Source organism: Dermacentor albipictus, chromosome 2 (assembly GCF_038994185.2).
Source record: "Dermacentor albipictus isolate Rhodes 1998 colony chromosome 2, USDA_Dalb.pri_finalv2, whole genome shotgun sequence".
Lineage (NCBI taxonomy): Eukaryota > Metazoa > Arthropoda > Arachnida > Ixodida > Ixodidae > Dermacentor > Dermacentor albipictus.
The window spans coordinates 54053353-54075193 of NC_091822.1; the positions used below are offsets into that span (position 1 = coordinate 54053353).

The 21841-nt window shown below is 49.3% G+C and overlaps 1 protein-coding gene across 1 annotated transcript in view; it reads left to right on the forward strand.

The window, feature by feature from the left end:
* Positions 1-21542, forward strand: part of LOC135901810 (neprilysin-2-like) — a 38904-nt gene extending 17362 nt beyond the window's left edge. The window contains exons 6-9 of the mRNA XM_065431652.1: positions 1702-1924; positions 5848-6129; positions 6333-6695; positions 20159-21542. Of these exons, the coding sequence (XP_065287724.1) occupies positions 1702-1924; positions 5848-6129; positions 6333-6695; positions 20159-21085 (1795 nt within the window). The 3' untranslated portion in view covers positions 21086-21542. The remainder of the gene's footprint in view (positions 1-1701; positions 1925-5847; positions 6130-6332; positions 6696-20158) is intronic.
* Positions 21543-21841: the final 299 nt, after the last annotated feature.

Genomic DNA, 21841 nt, shown 5'->3' on the forward strand with positions numbered 1-21841 from the left:
TTGGTCACTAGATTTTAACATTTTCCTGCAGATACAACAAACCTCATCAAATTTGGTGCAGTGGTTGCCGAGAAAACGATTTCGCCTCGTGTATTTAGATAGGAGGCCTCGAGCTCAAGCTTCCTCTTAAGAGTGGAACACGATAGCGTCATCGGGCCCCGTTGACGCCGACACCGACACCGGATATTCTGCGACACGGGGCCCGATACAAAACCATAGTTTCAAGATCCCGGCGGCAGTGTATAGGGCAGAGCGATGTCTCATACTCCCTTGAGGCAGAGGCTGCATGCAGTCACTTATCAATGGCTCATACGCCCGTTAGCAAGGAAAAAGGGGCTTGTGTTTGAGTTTCCGCGTAAAAAAAAATCATGTTTTCTCGAATATTCAAATTATTTTCTCCTATATTCAAATTACAGTCCGACGCCAGCGTGTCTGTAAGTTGTGTTCAAGTCGGACTTTGCGAATTTTCTGACGTTTACGTTGATAAATTCAATTAGTTCAGTAACGCCTCTGCGCTACGCAGAGGGCCTGGGTAGTTGTGGTTCGGGATGATTTTTTGTTCTGACGGACAGCGCCGCGGACGCCGGGTACTGTGCGACGCGGGGCCCTTAACGCTATCGCGAGTGAAAGGTTGCAAGAAGAAACTAGTGTGTGTTGCAGCTGGAAGTGTGACGGTTCAGCCAGCATGGAAGGGTGGCCAGCACGTGGATTTACCTAAAGTTCATGCTTTTGGCTTCAAACCCATCTGTGGCTTTCCGAGTTGAACATATTCAACACAACGTTCCGTTGTAAGAGCAGCCATTCCCGATAATTCGACACCTTCGGTCCTCTATTTTCGCAGCGTCACTGCTGCGAACGCCTGAGTCGTCGGCGACTGGCCAGCGAGCAAAACAAAACGTAATCGCAGCCACAACGTGTTATTATTCATTTGTCTGTGGCCGCTGTTATTTTGCGGTGCTCGGTGTCGGGCGCAGTTAACCACAATGTTTCCTGGCACAGTCTGAGTATCAGTGATGACGGACGTGATCCTGAACGGGAATGAGCACACATGCGTGTGAGTAGACGAGAGTATTAATGTGAATGAGTGCCGTTGAGTGAGCTGACACGAGTATGAGCGCGAGTATATGCGATCGCAACTTTGAGTGGAAGCCAGTGAGAACATGAGTGAACGCCGGTAAGTATGAATGGGTGTAAGTAGCAATGTGACTGAGCGCCAATGAGTGTGAGCGAACAATGAGGCGAGTGGTTGCACAGCCTGCACCTCCCCCCCCCCTCCCGCAAAAAAAATAAATAATATTGATGAGCGAGTGAAAGTCTGCTTATTCTGCCGAGCTCCCGCTACGTCCAAACAGGAAAGGTACTTTGAAATCTGTGACGTCCCACTGACGTGCCGGCGGTGTGCTGTTGGGGAAGATCTTTTTAATTGAAGCTTCCCCGTTCAATTGCTCTTCTAATAAATAACCTATTATTACGAAATTATCGCAAATATAGTTTTGAACGAGTCCTTTATGGGACTAAAGTTCACTATAGTGTCCCTCAATATAAGTGGCACTAAGCCACGAACAGGAAGTGGCAATGCTTTCCCTTAGTACTTATCCGTCGAACGGCTGTTATATGCATGGACGCTGCTAACGAGGAGGCTTCGACAATGCGGCCTAATTTATTTCTTCAGCGCGTCACTTTGCTTCCTCCTCGCATCAGGGAGTCGACCGGCAAGGAGTACGTGAGCACAGCCAACAGCTTTTACTTCACCTGCCTGAGTTCCGGACCGAGCAAGGTCAGCCACAAAGTGCGGCAGTTCCTGGCCTGGAAGAAGTCCCTGCGACTGCCGTGGCCCGGCAGGGCCACCTGGGAGAAACCGCCGCACCCGCTCGACGTGCTGCTCGATCTGGCCATCCGCTGGAACATCAACGTGCTCTTCAAGGTGCGGGAACCTTCGCTTGCAGAGCGGAGCTTTCTTTCCGAGCCCTGCCGGGTTCTCTTGGCGGAGGCCGCTGGACGCTCTCTTGCCGAATGGATCTTACTTTAAAAAAACATGTTCGCTTATGCACCCGACGGTGGGATCGCACTACTGTCCCCAAGCAGAGCAGCTCGACGCTCTATCCATTAAATGGTCACAATCGCACGTGCGCTCCTGTCGTGCCATCGCCAACTACTTTGTTGCCAACGCCAATCCGTAGCTTTTACGCGAGAGACGAAAATGGTCAAAGTTGTAGCATTTGATGAGCCGCTTCCCGAAAGCTTCGCTTCTCACAGGTTTCAACGTGTGGGTTGGATCTGCTCAATTTTTCTTTGGGAAATTGCCTACGTAACAATGCATTTCTCTAGCACGTATCTCCTGCTTGGGCAGCGAAGACTGTCTTTGGTACCTCGTTGCGATGCGCCATACATGTTTGCATTGTGGAGAACGCTGGCCCTGGTCATTAATTAAATTCCTGCTTGGGCCAAGCAATGGCCTGCCGTATTCTGAAATTAATTAATTAATTAATTAATTAATTAATTAATTCCGCCATAACACATTGCAGCTTGCAATGCTTGCATCATGCCAATTTTTTTTGGAACCACCGTTACCACGGTTGAGAACAAAATGAGCTGGCTATTTTAAAACTAATAGCGAGAAGAATGGTACAGATAAAGTATCATAATCAACCGCACCCAACGATTATCTGCCCCACGGCAAGAAATCGCTGGATTACCAGGTAGAGGAACTATTGAATCTATGTCCAGAGAGTCTACATAACGTTGCAGTCTGTCTTCTATCACCACAAAATAATAATAATAATAATAATAATAATCATAATAATAATGATAATACCTCTTATAGGTCTGGCAGCCACATTTCTTTGTGCAATCACGATTTATCCTAGACATCAACCTTCATAGAAACCGTAACCAATCACCTTTCACGATAGATTAACACGTGGTTTCTGCTTATTTCCGCGTAACCCACCCCTTATGTAATACTCCGTCACGGGGTCTTTAAAGAATAAAATTAAAATTAAATGTTGGTGAAAACGCCCTTGTCGAGCGTGAAGTGCCATTACTATACCAATATAAAGCCGACTTGAATTTTTTTAATGGCATGTGTCACTTGTGAAGCTGCCCATTTAATTTTAGGCAGTTTCTACACAGGAGTTAGACTTGCACTTGTTTCATTGCAGGAGCAAGAACAGCAGCAATTTCCCATTTTGAGGAAATGAGGCCGACCTTTTGGTGACGTGTACCGAAAGTTCGAACTGGTGCAGGTTATTTACGTACTTCGAAAATAGTCACTGAATACCCTCTTTCTCTCAATTTGTGTGCGTTATGCATCGCATTTAGCTATTTTCTTGGCATTCTTAGTAAACTAGGCGAGGCACGGTGTTTATTTTTCGTTGAAGTACAAAGCATGTTCTGAGTGACGAGCGATAAATGTTTACTCTGTGCAGCTTCATTATGTCCTTTGTAGAAAGTTACTCATTCAAGTGTATTAAGGTGCGATAAGCCATTAATCAAAATATTTCCCATGTTCCTGAAGCAAGAGCAAAAGAGATATCAAATTCAAATTATTTAAAAATAGGGAGCAATTTAAACGTAATGCGTTGTGAAATTGTCACGTTCCCGACTTTAATGGAAGTGTTCCAGATAAGTACTAAACGCTCATTCTTTCCCTTTATTTTCAGGCGTCATACTAGGTTTGTAGACTGTTTCTCCAATGTCCTCGTTGAACTAAACAATGCATCTTGTCTATTTTTGGGAAAATTTGGGGGCATGGTTATTGTTCTTTCGAATTATCATGTGCGTTGATGAGTAACTGGCTTTTTTAAGAGTTCTCAACAAGAAGTGCTGGAAAGCTTTACATGTGGACAATGACTCATGCCAATGAAATGAAATGCCACAATGGAATGCATCTGTCAGTTTTTTTTATTATTGACAGACATAGGCAAAATTATCAATGACGCATTGTGAACCATGTGGAACCGGAAATATATTTTGATTGCAATTTCTTCCCTGAAGTTGTATAGAATCTCATGTTGACGGAAGGACTACATTGACACGTGTACTTGTCTTTATCGGGCGACCACATTTCGCCGCCTAACAAATGTTATCGCACAGCGTGGGACGCGCCTACATGTATCCGAAGTTTCTGGAAAGTTATCTATGCTTCTATCCACTGTCTGTTGTCGCCAAACCTTGTGTTATCTGATTTCATCACGTGACGCGAATTGTGTAGAACTTTGTGGAAAGCACCCGGGTCCCAAAGATTAGTATGAAAGATTCGACGACTGCTGTGTCAAAGCCGACGAGCTTAACCCGCGGATCAAATTTTCGACGATTTCCGACCGTGTTCGCCGCTATCGTTGTGCTATAAGTGTAGCCTGTTTTGTGGGCACAGGTTCGCCCAATAAAAGTTAGTTTTGTCTTTCACAGTATTTGCTCCTGTGTTCTTCAACGTCACCACGTGACAATATATATAATATATATGTAACAGAGAGAGGGTGGCGGGTCAGATAGCTTGTGGTTTGCCCCCCCCCCTCCCCCCCCACTCGAGAAATAGTTGGTAAGTCACTGACGTTAAAGAACCCCAGGTGGTTGAAATTAATCCCAAGTCCCCCGTTGTGGCGTGCCTCATAATGAAATCGTGGTTTTGGCAAGTAAAACCGCAGACTTTATTATCATTATTCAAAATGCTCTCACGCCGCTCACGCACGTGTAAACACGTAGTGCCAAGCAGACGGCGCGCGGCGCGCAATCCACACTCCTCCTGGTTCAACCAGATCTCGTGGTTAACATGCAGAGGAACCGACCAACTTTTGTTACAATTATATTATTCCCCACGTCTTTATTACCACTATATCTGATAAGTCATTCCTCTTTTCTCTCTCTCTCTCTCTCTCTCTCTCTCTCTCTCTCTATATATATATATATATATATATATATATATATATATATATATATATATATATATATATATTGTGTATTCGTCTTTAAAAGTAATACCGGGAGTTTCACTTCAGGCATATGCAATGTCATTTTGCCACGTGGACCAATAAATTAAGCTGGAGCCGACCTCCCAAAAGTTCTTTTTCATAAGTGCTATTTCTCACTGGTTCTGGCCGAGTCACTCTGACAAGCTTATTTCTTTTTATTATGCCTTCGCCTTCGTGACAGTCCATAAAACTGTAACCTAAACGGTCTCCATTGAGGCCACCGGCAGCACTTCATATGAGTCGTAAAACTAAATCTCGCTTGAAAATCATGTGGAACAAATCTAAGCCTGCCGGCAGAAATTTCTAAGGATATTTTCACCCATACAGCAGTTGCTATTTTCCACATAATAGCTCCACAACACTTTTTTCGTGCGAAAGCATTGATGGGGTACATAATGCTCCCGCATGATAACAGTGTGTACCCCATTGCGCCAACATCCGTTGGTGTCGCAGTGACCGCGGGAGATGCTATAAAAAATTGCCAACAGCGCGAAGAGTAAAAACATATAAGTGCTAGGAGTAACGCGAAATTTCTCAGGGAAGTTCCTGTAAGCAAAGTAGATGAATGGCATTGAAAACAAAATTTGGTACATTTGAGTCGGGGTAGGAATCGAACCCAGGTCTCCGGGTGCGAGACAAGCACGCTTCCCCGATGCCAAGGCGGCTGCGCTGTTCTGGCGAACTAAAGGCGTGCCTAGTTGCTGCGTTCATGGGCGCCTTCATGACGTTGCGAGCTCTAAGAGCGGTGTTATGCTTTCGCGTTCCCACATGTAAACAGTCTTAAGGGGGGTCTACCGATTTTTTGTTTGTTTTCGTCTTTCGCACTTGGTATCCTGGACATTCCTGTGTGTGCCGCTGTGCACGCCTCTCCCTGCAGGTACGTGTGTACGCAGCCACCAGCCCCAGCGCGATCACTGTGCTGGCACTGTCTCTCGGTGATATGGACGCCACCTGGCAGCATTTGCGCGAGGAGCTGATGCGGCAGAACGTGTACGTAGACTACTTGGACGACCAGCTCAAGCTGCTCGGCGCACAGCATTTCCTAGGACACGACCGCAGCTTTCGCGAGCTTTTCCACACCGAGGGACGACTGCTGCGAGTGCTCCTGGCGGGCGTCTCTGGCATCCAGATCGGCTTTAGGCTGTCTAATTTAGAGAAGGTCAGTGCTGGACGAAGAAAAAGGAACCGTTTGCAAGCGATCGCGCACTAACCGCGCCGCATGTCTTGCTGCTGGGAAGGAACGCAAGCGACGCCGTTGCCAAAATTTGCGCTCTGTAAGCTGCGCGACGCGCTATTCGGGCGCCACATAGGCCTGCTTTGAAAAGTCTGTGTGCCCTCTCCCTCGGCTCTTTTTCGGTGAAGGTGACCCCGTCACTGCGGCCCTCCGACCTGTGGCTCCAGCTGCTGCACAAGCACCTGGCGGGCCACGTGCTGCTAACCCGCGATGACTTCATGGTGGCGCACAGCCTTCAGATGCTCACGGAACTTGACACCTTGCTGAAGGACTACGCAGACAGGGCGGAGAAGCTGCTGGACGCCATAGCGTGGATCCTGGTGCAGAAGTACCTGTGGGCCATGGCTGCATCACCACGCACGGTGTTCGGCAATCACAGCGCCGACGTCGGCGCCATCGTTTCCGCACCCGAGGCCTGCCAGCAGCTGGTCGACTCGCGCCTCGGACTCCTGCTCGCGGCTCCGCATGTGGTAGCGCGATACACGAGCGAGGTGAGGGAGGGCACTCACCACACTATTAAGGTTTGCGCCATGACTAACAACTATACCTTCGAGGCCGGAGCTTCTAAAATGTCTTGTAGGCGTTATTAGCGACACAGCTGCTGAGGGTTACGTGAAACTTGCGCTCTAGGGCACATAAATGGGTGACCAGAAAAAAAAGGGACTCACCATCCCGCCCCTTCGAAAATGCATGTCACCGAAGCTGTTGCACAACCACCTCTACAACTCCTGAGGGGGCTATTCAATGCTTAATTTATGGTTCGGATGCTTGTTTCAAAACGTATGCTATTCTCTGGGCTGTATGGGCGATTTCAATTAATGTATGCACACTTCACTTTTCTGACCACTTGTAGGTTCTTCCTTACCATTACAGTTTTGCTTCCTTACGCGGGTATGAGCGATTGGTGATGGTGACAGATGGTTGTTTAGAGCTTGTTATTTATACCAACGTACGCTGTTTAGTACGTCGTATGCGTGATTCCAATGAATGTATGCACTGTTCGCTTCATTTTGCTGAGTGCTTGTAGCGTCTGCATTACGAAGGGAATAGGCCATTGCATTTTTCTTGCTTAGGGAGGAATGAGCCATTCTGCTGATGATAATTTTTTTCACGGTCAGACACGAAAAACGCCGACCACGTAGAGGCTTACGGCTTCGCTGTAATGCACAACTCGTTGTCGATGAAGATGGATTTAAACCGCGCCGTAGCCAATTCACAGCCTCTGTGGTACTCGACGCACGCTGCAACCTGCTCTGGATGTACAGACCGCAACTGTGCTGTTGGGCTGTGCTCTGGCTGCTCCATGTGGGTACTTACAGGCTGGTCTCGTCGTCTACCTCCACTGCCTAGTTTTTTCTGCATTGCAAAAAAGAAAGTAAAAAGAAATATGCGGGTAGGCTGGCACCACCATGAATGTATAACAGGTATTAAAGACGAATCATAAAATAAATGAAAAGGGATTGTCAATACCGAGAACCGAAAAGAAATATAGTGCCACAAGTCAGTTAATGAAAAAAAAACAATTTCAGATTTCAAGCCTATGAACCAAGACAGGGTAGAGTGGGAAGAAGGAGTAAAATGGGGCGGCAGGGTACAGCAGCGATGAGGAGCCTAGTTTCGATCTCCGGTAATAGATAATCTGCTGCGGAGCGGCAGGATGCGGTTTTATCGCGATGCCGCGCGTTTATTAAAAGATAATCCGGATAAGCAGCAGTTGGCTCCAGCAGAAAAGGCCTGTGGTCATTCACGAGACAGCGAAGTCAATTGAAGAGTCAGGATACAGGAATCGCGGGAAGCAGGCCAGCTACTCCTGCTAAGTGCAACCTCATGGAGGTTGGCGCGGGGTAGGCCCCGCCATACTTCGCTTGGTCAGAGCAAATGGCGAATAACAAACATGCAAAAGTAACATGAGAAATGTGAGAAAAGGCAAGGCGGGACAGAGGAAGAAAGGGCCATGGAGGGATGAAAGGAAAGCTAATGACATGTAGTAGCGTGTACCAGCTGCCGAAGGAGAGCTCGTGACCATTTGCTCTCAAGAAAAGTGGAATACATTAATGGTAACACGCTTTCGATGTGGCAGGCCACGCAAAATTGAGTCACAATGTGCGCGGTACGCGGGCACGCAGTGCATGCGGCGACAATGGCGTCATTTATTATTTGGGCACGCGACACGTTCGTGATCGAGTAATGGCTTCTTCCTTCGAGGCAACGACACCAAACTAACGCACGTTTTCACGTGATACGTTATCGTTCCGTGATGGGAAGAGAACTTGTCACCCGGAGGTGCCGCGTCTCAGAGCTTACATGTACTCATCAACCCAGCATCATTCTGTACATTGACGGTGCCAACCCCACTCACCACGCTTGACTGGGCGGGGGGGCTAACGTTCGGGCCAACGGTCCATCCCGGACAAGGGGGCTGCTGTGGAGCGGCTCGAACTGAGCTACTGTACTCAACACAAAAACAGGCGTGTTGGTCTTGCGGGACTCAAGCACGACAGACCCTCGGATTGCCCTAATACAAAAGAGGGCAAGGCAAACAAACATGGACACCAGCAAAGCCGTCCGTGGTGCAGCGCGACCGCACGAGGGGGCGCAAGGGCCGGCTCTGGATCTGGGTTCCACTCGGGCGAACAAAAACACGTGGATCGACTGGTTCACGCGGCCAAGTCGAGCTACCTTAGACACACACTTCATAAATAAATGGAGAGCTTTCCACTTGACTCGGTAAAAAGTTATGCGTGGCTCTGCTATCGCAAACGCCAGAGACCAGCGGAGCTGAGGGAAGGCCAGCAATGTAGTGCCAAACCGCACACTCAGTCTAACTTTTGCTGCGCTTCCCCCAGCTCCGCTGGTATCTTGTCTGCCAGAGCCGCTTCGTTTTTCCACTTCCACTAAGAGGACCACCGAAGCGAGCGCGCGCGTTTCTATCGGAGAGCAGTGACTTCACACCGCCTACGTCTCCGCCGCACCGCTCCTTCTCCCCCGCTAATCTCCACCCACCCTCGCCGCGTCGCTATGCGGCACAATGCTATTTTTATATTCTGCTTCCACTCTCTCTCAGCTCTCTCTCCCCCAGCTCGGGGAAGCTGCGGACGTCAAGAGAAACCCAACGCGGTTCTAGCAGCTCTACTGTAAAATTACGGGAGGGTGAGCCCACCCTTCGAGAAGCCTTTTCTCGCCCAAGTGATGCCGCTCCTGGGTGAGACGGAACCAGAGCTCCTTCCGTGCTTTCGCAGGCACTTCGCGAAGGCCCCGCGCCCACCCCCCGAAAACTGCATCACAGCGTGCTAACCAAACTTCGCATGAGCAATGGACAAGAAGAAGCACGAACTGGTTGATCGCCTGCTTCGGCAAAGGGTGCAAAAACGAACTGTCCGCAACAGAACACCCGGGATGCTAAATATTAGCTATCCATTTAAAGAGTGCTGCGGGAAGCAAACACTGCTAAAAGACGTGGAGCGTATTCTCCCGAGCACCGCAAAAAGGGCACGCCCCTCGAGTCGAGATGGCTGCAAAGGATCTGCAGCTCACCGTCAGACAGCCCCGCGCCAGGCGGTACATGAACGTAGGTCACCTGGCGTCAAGGAAGCTGGCCGTAATGAGCTTCCAACTTGGCTTGTGTAAGGACAGGTCGTACCTTTGGCATGGAGGGGGGGGGGGGGGGGGGGGGGGTGAGAGACTTGGGGTGAGGATATCGACAAGTTCTTGAATTAGAGTTGAAACTGCATCGATGCCGTGGTGAACCTTTCGGAGGCGTACCAGAGAATTGGCAGCCGCCGCATAAATGGTGGACGGGGAACCTGAGCGAGGAACACGGTGAAAGAATGCACTTTGTGAAAACAAACGGATATATGCAGGCACATCTGAGTGACTCCCTTTTTTACCATGCAGCTTCGTGTGAGCGGACAGAAACGGCAACAGGTGTTTCTGTTGCCGTTTCCGTCAGCTCAAACAAAGGTGGTAAAAAGGGGAATCGCTCAGATGTGCGTGCATAATCGCCTTAAGTCGTGCGTTCATCGTGTAAACGAAAGCGTTGAAATACAAGATCAGCGTCTAGCTTTAGCATCTTATCCTAAACAGTTGACAGTTGCGGCGGCTAAGGCTCTTCTGCGCAAGTACGCGTGTCTCATCAGTTGTATGGAAATGAGTAGTCTGATCGAAAGAAGGTGGCCGTCACTCCATATCTGTACACGACGTCATATTGTCTCAAGAAGATTGGGGAAAATGAGATGGATGTTATGAGCGTCCCCTTTGGAACGAGGCCGAGGGTTGCGCCACCATGCTCTTGCTATTATACTGCTTAATGTCCTACCTAGGTTAAAGAAGAAAAAAAACACTATGAACTCCCACAACCAAATTTTCTCATACCCTATTGCGAATTTCGCTTTCGTACGTCTCCGTTTTTTTGTCGTTTCCCTACCTTTCTTCCACCAATCTTCCGATCACCTCTTACTAATCTCTAGTGCGGACATGTTTACTTTCCACTGCTCTCGCTGAACCCAAGGGCTTCAAGGAGGCCAGTAGTGCCCAAATCCACTGCTGGGCAGACGTCTTCACATTTTAATAAAACATGCTCCATCGTTTCCCTAGCTTTACCGCAGCAAGCACATGCTTCTTCTTCCTACCATGACAAAGGGAGGACAAGGACATGTGTTATTACACTGACGATGCTAAGTGCAAGCCATGCTTTGACAACACTGCAGTCTTTAAATTTAGAGACAAAGATCGGTGCACGCGTGAGATCCTGGAAGCTGCAGTAACGAGTAATGTTTATGAGTGCGTCAGCTCACTGTCTCTTATTTTATCTGCCAAAGAAATAACTTCTCCTGAGGTCAGTTGGTGACAATTGCTTAGTAACGCACGCATGTCAGGCGGTACGATGAAATACCTACTTATGTAATCTGTTGTCTTTCCTGTTCTTTTTGTCTGTTTTTCTGTATATATTAACATCTTGCGTTAAACCCTAGTTGTAAATTAGCGCCTGTTCCGTTCCTGTCCCTTTGTGGTTTTCGGAAGTTCTGCGCTTCAAAGGTATTAAGTATGGTTTACTAACTAGCGCGAACCAACGCTTTGCTCAGCTTCAGACGTAGTTTGTGGAAAAATCATTCCGAACCACAATCACGCAGGCCCTCCACGTGGCGCAGAGGCCTTACTGAACTAATTAAATTGGTCAATATAAGATGCGTCCGAAAAATCGTAAAGTTCAACCTAAACACAACCTACACCACGATAGTGTCGGACTGCAATTTGAATATACCAAAAAACAATTCTGTTACGCGGAAACTCAAAAATAAGCCCCTTTTCCAGCGTCTCGAACAACAGATGGCGCTCTCCTCCGCGACCCGCGCAAGATTCCGCGTTTCTGCCAGAAAGCTCGCACGCTCACCTTCGAGCAAGCGTGAGAAGCAGCCAGGGATCTTTGACTGCTCTCGCATTCCACTCTTAAAGGTGAAGCTTAAACGTCCTCCAAATTGTATTAACTCATTAAAAAGCGCACATGCTTAGCTTATGATACAGCTGGCGGGGGTGCTATAGCCTAATCTTGCAAACGTCCTTTCTCCCTACTGGCAGTGGGCCTGCCGTGGTCAACGGTGGTGGGTGGGAATCGGCAACCCTTCGTCTTGCTGCCCAGGCCTCTTCGCGTTAATTCTGGACCTTACATGCCGAACGCTAGGGGAGCCATTGCCGTGCAACCACCAACTTTCTGCACCAAGTTGCACGCTTGTACGCCTTATAACTCCTGATGACCACAGGTTTGAGTTTAATGCATATTTACTATAGCTGAGCTCGCTCGCTCAAACGCCACCACTGCGCGCGGATCGAAAAATGCACCGCCGAGCTAATGCCTCCAGCCAATGCCTGCAGAACTGATCTCCCTGACATTTCGCTGAGCGAGAGGCTAAATTTATCTCCCATTGCGTCATGAATTGCGCGACAACGGCGCCATCAGTGCAGGCGACCCACAGATAATCGAGTAATGGCGTCTTCCCTCTACACGATGCCCAGGTAAGGCGTGTGGGTACTACGGTTTAATACACACACTGATAATGTAACCTGTTCTCGCTACAGGCGATTTTATCAAGCCACCCTTCAACCTAACCGAAGAGAAATACGTATGTTTCACGTAAAATGATTATGGGAATGTATGACCACCATTGATTGCGGGGTGAGCAAAGCTGCGCAGCCTCGCAACACTTGGCAACCTGGCAACCTCTCGTCACATTTTATTGCGATAGCAATTATATGGACATTCCAGGCACTTTTCAGCCGTCGCCGTGATGTTCCGTATAAAGTCCAAGGGCGAAAAACCGTCGCCGCGCGCCGCATGCTGTATGTGCGAGGCGTTCTTTGAAAGCGATTTGCGACGCTCCAAAGTGCGCGCCCGCGTGGCCGCATGTTGAAAGCGATTTGCGATGATTGCTGCAGAGTTCGCGTTGTGCCGGTAGCTTTGTATGCGCTGTGCTTTGGACGTTTCGTTTGTGTTGAAGCGTGAGATGCACGAAGGTCAATTCCCTCGGTGCTGCTGCAGCGATCCCTCACTCCAGCGTTTCTACAGCGGGTTTCCGCGGTCACCGAGCGAGATGTGTTCATGTTTACCTGTGGGTGCGTAACACAGTGTTTGTTAATTTAGTTAGTAAGCGACGGTTTACAAGTTTATACGGCCAATGAAACTGCTATCCTTATTTCGTGGAGCTATCTACTAATCTCCTATCGCAATCGATTATTCGCGTTGCTGGAGAAACTGCGACCATTCTTTTTTTCTCCTTACCCCTTCGCGATATTAAGGTAGAAAATCAATGGCAGCCTGATTACCGTCCCCATATTTTCTTTTAACTCCCTATGTCTCTCGAAAATTGAGGACTAAATAAAACAAGCGTAATTTTCCAGCACAATGCGTCACCAGCAAGGTGCTGGCACGATGAGCAGCAGGTTAAACAACAGCAGGTTGCTTCACAAATGGGCTTCTCTGCAAGCTGCTCTACAAAGCACTTCTCCGGAAACGCGCTTCAGCCAACTGGTATGCTGGAACATGCCGCCCAATAACTAAGGTAAAAAGCATTGGAAAATGACATGAATCGTTTCGAACTGCAGCCTTTGACTGGCACTCCATGCCAACTTGTCATGTTCTAGTGTGGCAGCCTTCAGAGCGACGTTGTTGACGTGGCTGTCAGGCTCATGTTGGGCAAGTACAATATAGCGACTCCGTACAGCCGAACCTATCTATGCCTTATCATCCACCGCTCACAACGGCACGATCCTTCTTCTATGGGCAACCAGCGCTGAAACTTCACTTGCCAACAGCCGCGCCTTAGCACACAGCCTAGCGAGTGGTAGAAACTATTTTCAGAGCCCATTTATTTATTTATTTATTTATTTATTTATTTATTTATTTATTTATTTATTTATTTATTTATTTATTGTATCCTCAAGACCTGAGGGCATTACAGAGGTGAGTGGTAAAAACGGGAAGCATAGCAATGAAATACGAAAAATAAACAATGCAGCATATTAGTAATTCCTAATCATACAATGTTAAGTAATGTCTTGCCTAGTAGTTTGCAAGTACGACAAATAATGTAAACAAAATAGCATCTTGATAATTACTGTTAATACAATGTTCACTAGTGTCGTCCTTAGTCGTTTGCAAGTATGGCATGTAAAGGAAAGAACATGTTAATAATTCCTAATTATGCAATCTTAGCTAATCCCTCACGAAAGCGTTTGTTGTCAAGGATACAGACAATTTTGCGGGGAATGTGGTTCCACTGCCGTGATGATCTAGGAAAAAAAGATTGCCTGAAAGTGTTATTGCTGCCTGTTTGAAATCTGACCTTAAGGCAATGATCGATGCGACTCCAGAAGTAATGAGTAAGAAAAATGTAGTTACTGGGAACGGAGGAACGGTCATAAAATTTGTGAAACAGAGTCAAACGGGCTATTGTTATACGAGATGCAAGTGATAGAGGAGATAGATTGTCTTTCATTGATGTTGTGCTAGCGGTAGGGATAATTTGAAAGTATGAAACGGACTAAATTATTTCGAACAAGCTCAAGTTAACAAAGAATGTTTTCATGGTACGAGTCTCACAAAGCTGCAGTGTATTGTCGCGAGACAGAAGTCTGTCGCATTAGGCCAGCATCGATGAAGAAGATGTAGAGGTGACTCCTCGCCATATTGGCTGCTGTGACTCCTGTGCTGCTCACCTTACTTGTAAAAAATTTGTAAATTCACGTTTTTTGTGCAACCTTCCTGGTGGAATTGCCGGGTGCGCTGTCTGTTCATCATCACAGCACGGAACTCCGAGGTGGCCGCCGCGTTGTTCCCTCGGCGATGGCCACTGAAGCGCCCAGCGGGCCGGAACTCACCGCACCGCCACCGTCCCCACCGCCTGTCATCTTATCGCTTCCAAAAGATGCAGGCACCTTCTGTGGCACAGATGACGTGGACTTTGAAGATTGGATTTCATGGTACGACCGTGTCAGCAAACAGGTGGGACGATACCCTTATGCTGGCAAATGCGGTATTTTATCTTAACGGAACTGCACGCGTCTGGTACGAGACGCATGTGCACGATCTCACCAGCTGGGACCTATGCAAAGAACTGAACGACTTGTTCAGCAAGCCCTTGGGTCGTCAGCTGGCCGCTGAAAAACAACTTGGCTCTTTCGCGCCCAGTCATCTACTGAATCATACACATACTATATTCAGGATATTCTAGCGCTTTGCCGCAAAGTTGACGGTAACATGTCCGAAGCGGACAAGATCGGGCACATACTCAAAGGTATCGCCGACGACGCATTCAACCTCTTGGTATTCAAGAACTGTGCTACCGTGGATGCCATTGTCAAAGAGTGTCAGCGATTCGAAAAAGCAAAGTCACGCCGTATTGTCCAGCAACTCACCAGGCTCCCCAATACTGCCGCATCGTCATCATGCGAAGAACCGCCACAGTCTCTACAATCGCCTGTTTCGGACACTTTGAAACCTATTGTTCGTCGCCAAAATAGAAGCGATGTCACCCGTTGTCTTGCACCCGATGTCTCGACTGCTAACCAGCCTATGGTTTCCTTGATTCAAGCCGTGGTTCGACATGAGGTCGCTTATTTGGGACCCTCCTCTGTCTGCACCGTGCACGTTCCACCAGTTACACCAGTCGCACCATCAGTTCCACCAGTCCCACCAAGGGACCAGCCCTTTTATTCGCGATACTGCAATCCCGCCGAGTGGACGACGCCAGATTATCGCCCAATACGTTTCGCGTGCTCTCGAGTTGGGCATAATGCGCGGCACTGCTGGAGTCGTCGGACGTCGCCGACTGGCTGGAGCACCCAGATTCCTCGTCCTGAAGGCTACTCCCGTACGACATCGTCGCGCGCTCTGCCGACTGACAAGCCAGATGTCGACACTCGCACCTATGTGTATAGCAGGTCACTATCCCCGCGCGACCGCCGATCATGCTCGCCGCAAGCCCGCCGCTTCCCGTCGCCTGCCAACCCTAGACGCTACGCACCGGAAAACTAACGAGTGCAGCGCCCGGAGGTGACACTGCATTCTTGACCCGGCTTCGAAATCCTCACCCTACTGTCCCTACTCTCTCTCATTTGCTGGAAGTCCAAGTCGGCGGTGTTACTGTTACGGCCCTTATTGACGCCTGTGCACAAATCTCGGTGATGAGCGCTAGTCTTCGCGAGAAGCTGAATAACGTCTAGGCACCTGCCGCGCAACGTGCAGTAAGAGTCGCCGATGGAAGCACACCTACCGCTGTTGGAACATGTACTGCCCGCGTCACTACATCTGGCCATCGGACAAGTGTTGTGTTTCTTGTGCTTCTGCAGTGCCGATATGACATGATCTTGGGCAGTGACGTGTTATCCACACATTCAGGCCTTGTCGATGGTGGCGCTGGTGTACTTCAACTGAAACTCCCTTCTGACCCCGAGACTATTGGTGCTCGGCCTACGTAACTGTGTGCTCTCGAGTTTGTGCCACTGCCACCGCAATCCACCACTTATGTTGTTTTGACGCCCTCTCCTTCTGTCGCTGACGAGGATTACGTTCCATCCCCTATTATTGACGTTGCATTGGCACACAATGTGACCCTACCACACACGGTTGTCGAAATTGTCCACAATGAAGCTTATCTCCATGTGCTCTGTGCTCAACTTCGGTTTATCCACCCATGTGCCACTTCCCGAAATTGCGCTTGCAACGTTGTCATCCCTAAACGACTGTCAGATTTCCACGCTAACATCTGAAGCTCCTTCACGTCCTACGAGCGCAGCAGGATCCATCAGCTGGCCCACCAGTAAATTCGACAAAATGATCGCTGCGGATCTTTCACATGCACAGGCTGCTGAACTTTGCCGTGTGTTAGCGTCGTATCTGGATGTTTTTGACTTCGAAAACCGCCCGCTAGGCCAGACAACAGTTGTCATGCATCAAATTGACACCGGCGACGCAAACCCTATTCATCGTCGTCTGTATCGCATTTCTGCTGCTGAACGGGCGATTATACAAAAGGTAGTCGACAAGATGACAGAAAAAGACATTTCATTATAGAACCCTCGAGTTGTCCATGGGCACCTCCAGTTCTTCTCATCAAGAAAAAAAAACGGCACCTGGCGTTTCTGTGTCGATTACAGACACCTAAACAATATCACTAAGGAGGACGTATATCTGTTGCCTCGTATAGATGACGCCCTCGACTGCCTCCACGGAGCAAGTTATTTTTCGTCCATCGATATGCGGTGTCGCTATTGGCAAGTTGGCGTGGGCCCTATAGACCGCGAAAAGACCGCATTTCTAACACCTGATGGGCTATACCAATTTAAGGTTATTCCCTTCGATCTATGCAATGCGCCAGCCACATTAGAGCGCATGATGGATTCGCTCCTTCGAGGCTTCAAATGGTCGACCTGCTTATGCTACCAGGATGACGTTATTGTTTTTTCAACCTCACTTTCCAGCCATATTCAGCGCCTGTCGGACATTCTCCAAGTGTTCCGTAGCGCCGGTCTTCAGCTCAATTCATCCAAGTGCGCCTTTGGTCCCGCGAAATAACACTGCTCGGGCACCTTGCGTAGAAACCCTACCTGACCCTGGAAACATTCGCGCCGTGAATAATTTCCCCGTACCTTCATCTACCAAAGACGACGCTCCTTCATTGGCTTATGTTCCTACTTTTGTCGTTTTGTCAAAAAATTCCCTTACATTGCCCGCCCATTCACTAAACTTCTCAAGAAAGATACGCCTTTCTCATGGGGCCGTAGCGAAGCCCACGTATTTTCTGCGCTCATACGCCTCCTCAGGACTTCTCGTATGTTGTCGCACTTCGACCCTTCTGCTCCTATGGAAGTTCGGATGTACGCCAGTGGATATGGCATCGGAGCCGTCCTTTCCCAGCACCAGCATGGTCGTGACTGCGTCATAGCGTACGCTAGGTATCTGCCCTAGAGCGCAATTATTAATTTACCGAGTGTGAATGCCTTGCCCTTGTTTGGGCCATCTCCAAAATTCGGCCGTACCTCTTTGACCACCCATTCACGGTAGTGACTGACCACCATGCCCTCTGATGGCTTTCCTCGCTGAGAGATCCTACAGGCCGCATGGGACGCTGGGCTTTGCTGTTACAAGAGTGTTCGTTTTCCGTCGTGCACAAGTCTGGCCAATTACATCAGGACGCGGACTGCTTGTCCCGATATCCCGTTTATCCGCCCGACACCACCATCCCGAACCGATGCTTGTGTTCTTTCTATCTCGGACTTTCTTCATGTCGGCGATGAACAACGGCGTGATCCGGCGTTACGTTCCATCATCGACCGTCTCAGCTCAGGCGCTTCTGAACAGTTCCTTCGGATGTTTACCTTACATATTGGAACTTTATACCGCCACAATGCATACTCCGAAGGCCCTGAGCACTTGCTAGTGGTACCGTCCCGTATGCGGTCCACTGTCCTCCAGAAGCTTCACGACGAACTCACAGCAGGTCACCTGGGTGTATTGCGCACTTGTGATGGTGTGCGGCGTCGTTTCTTTTGGCCTGGGCTTTATCGCTTCCTGCAGAAGTATGTTGGCAGCTGCGAGCTGTATCAACGACTCAAGAGGTCACCGACGTTTCCTGCCGGCTATCTTCAGCATATCGATGTCCCAGTAGAGCCGTTTTTCCGCGTCGACCTCGACCTCATCGGGCTTTTCCCTGCATCAGTATCAGGGAACAAATGGGTTGCTGTCGCGGCAGACTGTGCCACGCGCTACGCTATTACACGTGCGCTTCCAACCAGCCGTGTAACCGATATTAGCGACTTCCTTCTCCGCGATGTGATTCTGCATCACGGAGCTCCATGTCAGCTGCTGAAAAATCGCGGTCCTTACTTTTTGTCCCGTGTAATCGATGACCTCCTCCACTCATGTTTCGCAAAACACAAGGTCACCACCGCCTATCATCCTCAGACAAACGGTCTCACCGAACGACGGCATCGCACCATAGCCCACATGTTCTCCATGTACGTTGGCACCGACAACCGCGATTGGGATGTTACATTAATTACCCTTTGTTACATTCGCCTATAATACGTTACGCCACGTTATTGCAGGTTCTCCGTTTTATCTTCTTTTTGGATGTGAACCGACGCTCCCAATGGATGCATTACTCCCATCCGCTCCACAACAACCATCGGAGTGCGCACAACATGCCACCGCAAAGGCGAATGCTGCCCGTCATATCGCGCGTGACCACCTTATGATGTCGCAGGCATCATCGAAGCTGCGTTACGACTGTCGTCATAAGGATGTATATTACGATCCAGGATTCTTAGTGCTCCTCTGTTAGCCAACTCGACGAGTTGCTCTAACAGCGAAGCTTCTACCACGTCACCACGATCCTTATCGCGTTCTGCGCCAAGTTACCGACATCACGTATGTGATTGCACTAGCAAAGCCAATGCTGCCTTCTACGCCGGCCCACACTGATGTAGTTCATGTTGCTCAGCTAAAGGTGTATAACCCGTCCGTTGATGCTGCACTCTAGCCTACACGGATGGTGCGAGTGTTTTCGCCCAGGGGGTAATGCCGCGAGAAAGAATGTATGTTGCATTACGCCAGCATCGATGAAGGAGACGTAGAGGTGACTCCTCGCCATATTGGCTGCTGTGACTCCTGTGCTGCTCGCCTTACTTGTAGATATTTGTAAATATACGTTTTTTTGTGCAACAGTATCCTAACTTAGGACGCACTAATCACTGGTAATAGTTTTAATGCTGATGGTGTCTTGGAAAACTGGTGACGTAAGCAACCAAGCATGCTGTTAACTTTACTTATTATGTACTCAGCGTGAAGGTTCCAGCAGCGTTATAATTTTCCGAAGGTGTTTGATTCGCAGATGATTTAGCTAAGCGATAGAGATGCGTTTTTCTTACATTATAAATTTTCACGTCGTCGATTTTCCCCCTCATATTGAGGTACATGTGTTCAGATTCTGGCTCGGCTGGGAACCGGCGTGCTAGATTGTATGAGCGCATAGAATGTACGCGCGTGGGTATGGCCAGAGCTTGGCTGGACGCATAGAGCTAAACCTAACGTTCATACAAACGCGCGTATGTTATCATCCAAAACAACGTACTAGTTTACTGGCCTCCCTATCGGATGCTGTATAGGAACTTATTTCAGCTGCACACTCAAGCTATTGTAGCGTCTCCTGACCGGTGCAGGTTGCCCATAGGGTAGGCAGAGAGCCTTTCGCACCACTGACGAAGCGCGGGATAAAGGTGAGGAAATCGTATGCAAGTGTTATATCGTGTCGCGGCCCGGAGTATGGCCATGCACGATTTTTTAATTTTTGCGATGGGTGTTGTTTTCTCGAAGCACTACCGCGAGTGACGCACCGTAGTCGGGTAACTCTAGTAGGGGCAGAGTACAAGTGTTACTAGAGCACACCCCGCCTCTGCATTTCAGGTTCGCGGCCAGATAGAAGACATGTTCACCACGCTCACAACAACGGCCAAGGAGAGCATTGGTGGCCTCCGCTGGGCAGGCGACGGCGCCAAGGAGGAGGCCGTCCGCAAGCTGGACTCGATGAAGCACGACGTCTTCCCCACGGACGACTTCTTCGACGAGCGAAAACGGCGCTCGCTGTACGAAGCGTTCGCTCCCAAGAACCCAGAGTCGAGCTTCATCGTGCGCTTCCTCGAGGCCAGCGCCGTCCTGCGCGGCTTCCTGGCGACCGACGCCTACGAGGACGTTTACCGGCGGCGGATGGGCGAAGGAGGCGGGCCGCTGTTGTTCTACGAGTACCACAGGAACATCTTGCGCGTGTCGTTGGACGCACTCGAACGCCCGATGTTCACCGTAGACGGCACGGACGCTATGAACTACGGCGGCCTCGGGTCTTACGTTGCCCGCGTGTTGGCCCGCTCATTCGATCCCATCGGCAGCACGGTCGATTCGACGAGCACTGACCGGCTCTGGTGGGGTCCCAAGGTGTCAAGCGGGTACTTGAGGAAAATGTCGTGCATGAACAATTGGACGCGACAAGGCGCCCTCGACGGCACGACACCCTCGAGCAACCGTCCGGTGTTCAGCCTGTTCCCGCACGTGCCCGCTGTGGAGATGGCCTACCGCGCGTACAAGCACGCCTCGGAGAAGAACAAGACGGTGGACGCGCTGGAGTTGGCCTTGCTCGGACAGCTGTCGGGCGACCAGGTCTTCTTCCTGACCTACTGTCACGTGCTATGCGCAGCCCAGGAGGCAGCAGGCGACGCCGCGCACGCCTGCAACGTGCCACTAGCGAACTTCGCGGCGTTCGCGAACGCGTTCCACTGTCCGGTTGGCTCGCGCATGAACCCGAAGGTCAAGTGCACCTTCTTCGAGGACGACAGTTGACGGTTTTCGACCGCGCCTCCTAGCCACACTGCGGCACGCTAACGGCCCACGTGATCCTCATCGTGTCGGCTGCAACTTTTGCCGTTCCCTTACGAGGACACTCAAATGGCATGTCGTGTTGTTGCGCAAAATGTGGCGCCTTTTTTAGTTACTGCGCCCCTGCGTATTATGCGGAAGCTCGCGTGACGAGCCATCGTACGATGTATCAAAACTTGCTGATTTACTGCGAGTTCCTTGTAGTTTATTATCCTTATTTTGTTGCGTTCAACACTTCACCTGGTGCCACTGACTGACAAGCTCCGTCTTGCCTTCTTTAGTCCGACAGCATTGTGTGAGAGATTCCCAGATGTGTTAGTCTAATTCCTGTAACCGACGCGCTATTTGCGTCTCATCACTCACTTTTTCTTTGTTTCACAACGAAATATTATCGTTTCTATAAAGCATAGATCAAACGACACGTCTGAACATGTCGGTGACGGATGAAAGGAAACATTTTCTGTGTGGCTCAAGTGATTTGAGTTTCATGTGTGCTAAGTCTCATGGTTACATTAAGTTGATACTCTGACGTTCGGGCCCTGGATCGACCCGAACTGGCTGCCTCCACTGTAACAACAAGCGGAGCGCGAACGGTACCTGTTGCGGCAATAAGTGCTTGTCCCAGGTAACGCGGGCATGCGCTCTACCCCTTTCGCTCACAAATAAAGAGGGACGATCGATAAGCATGCCAGTAACACAATTTTGTTTCAAGGCACGGGA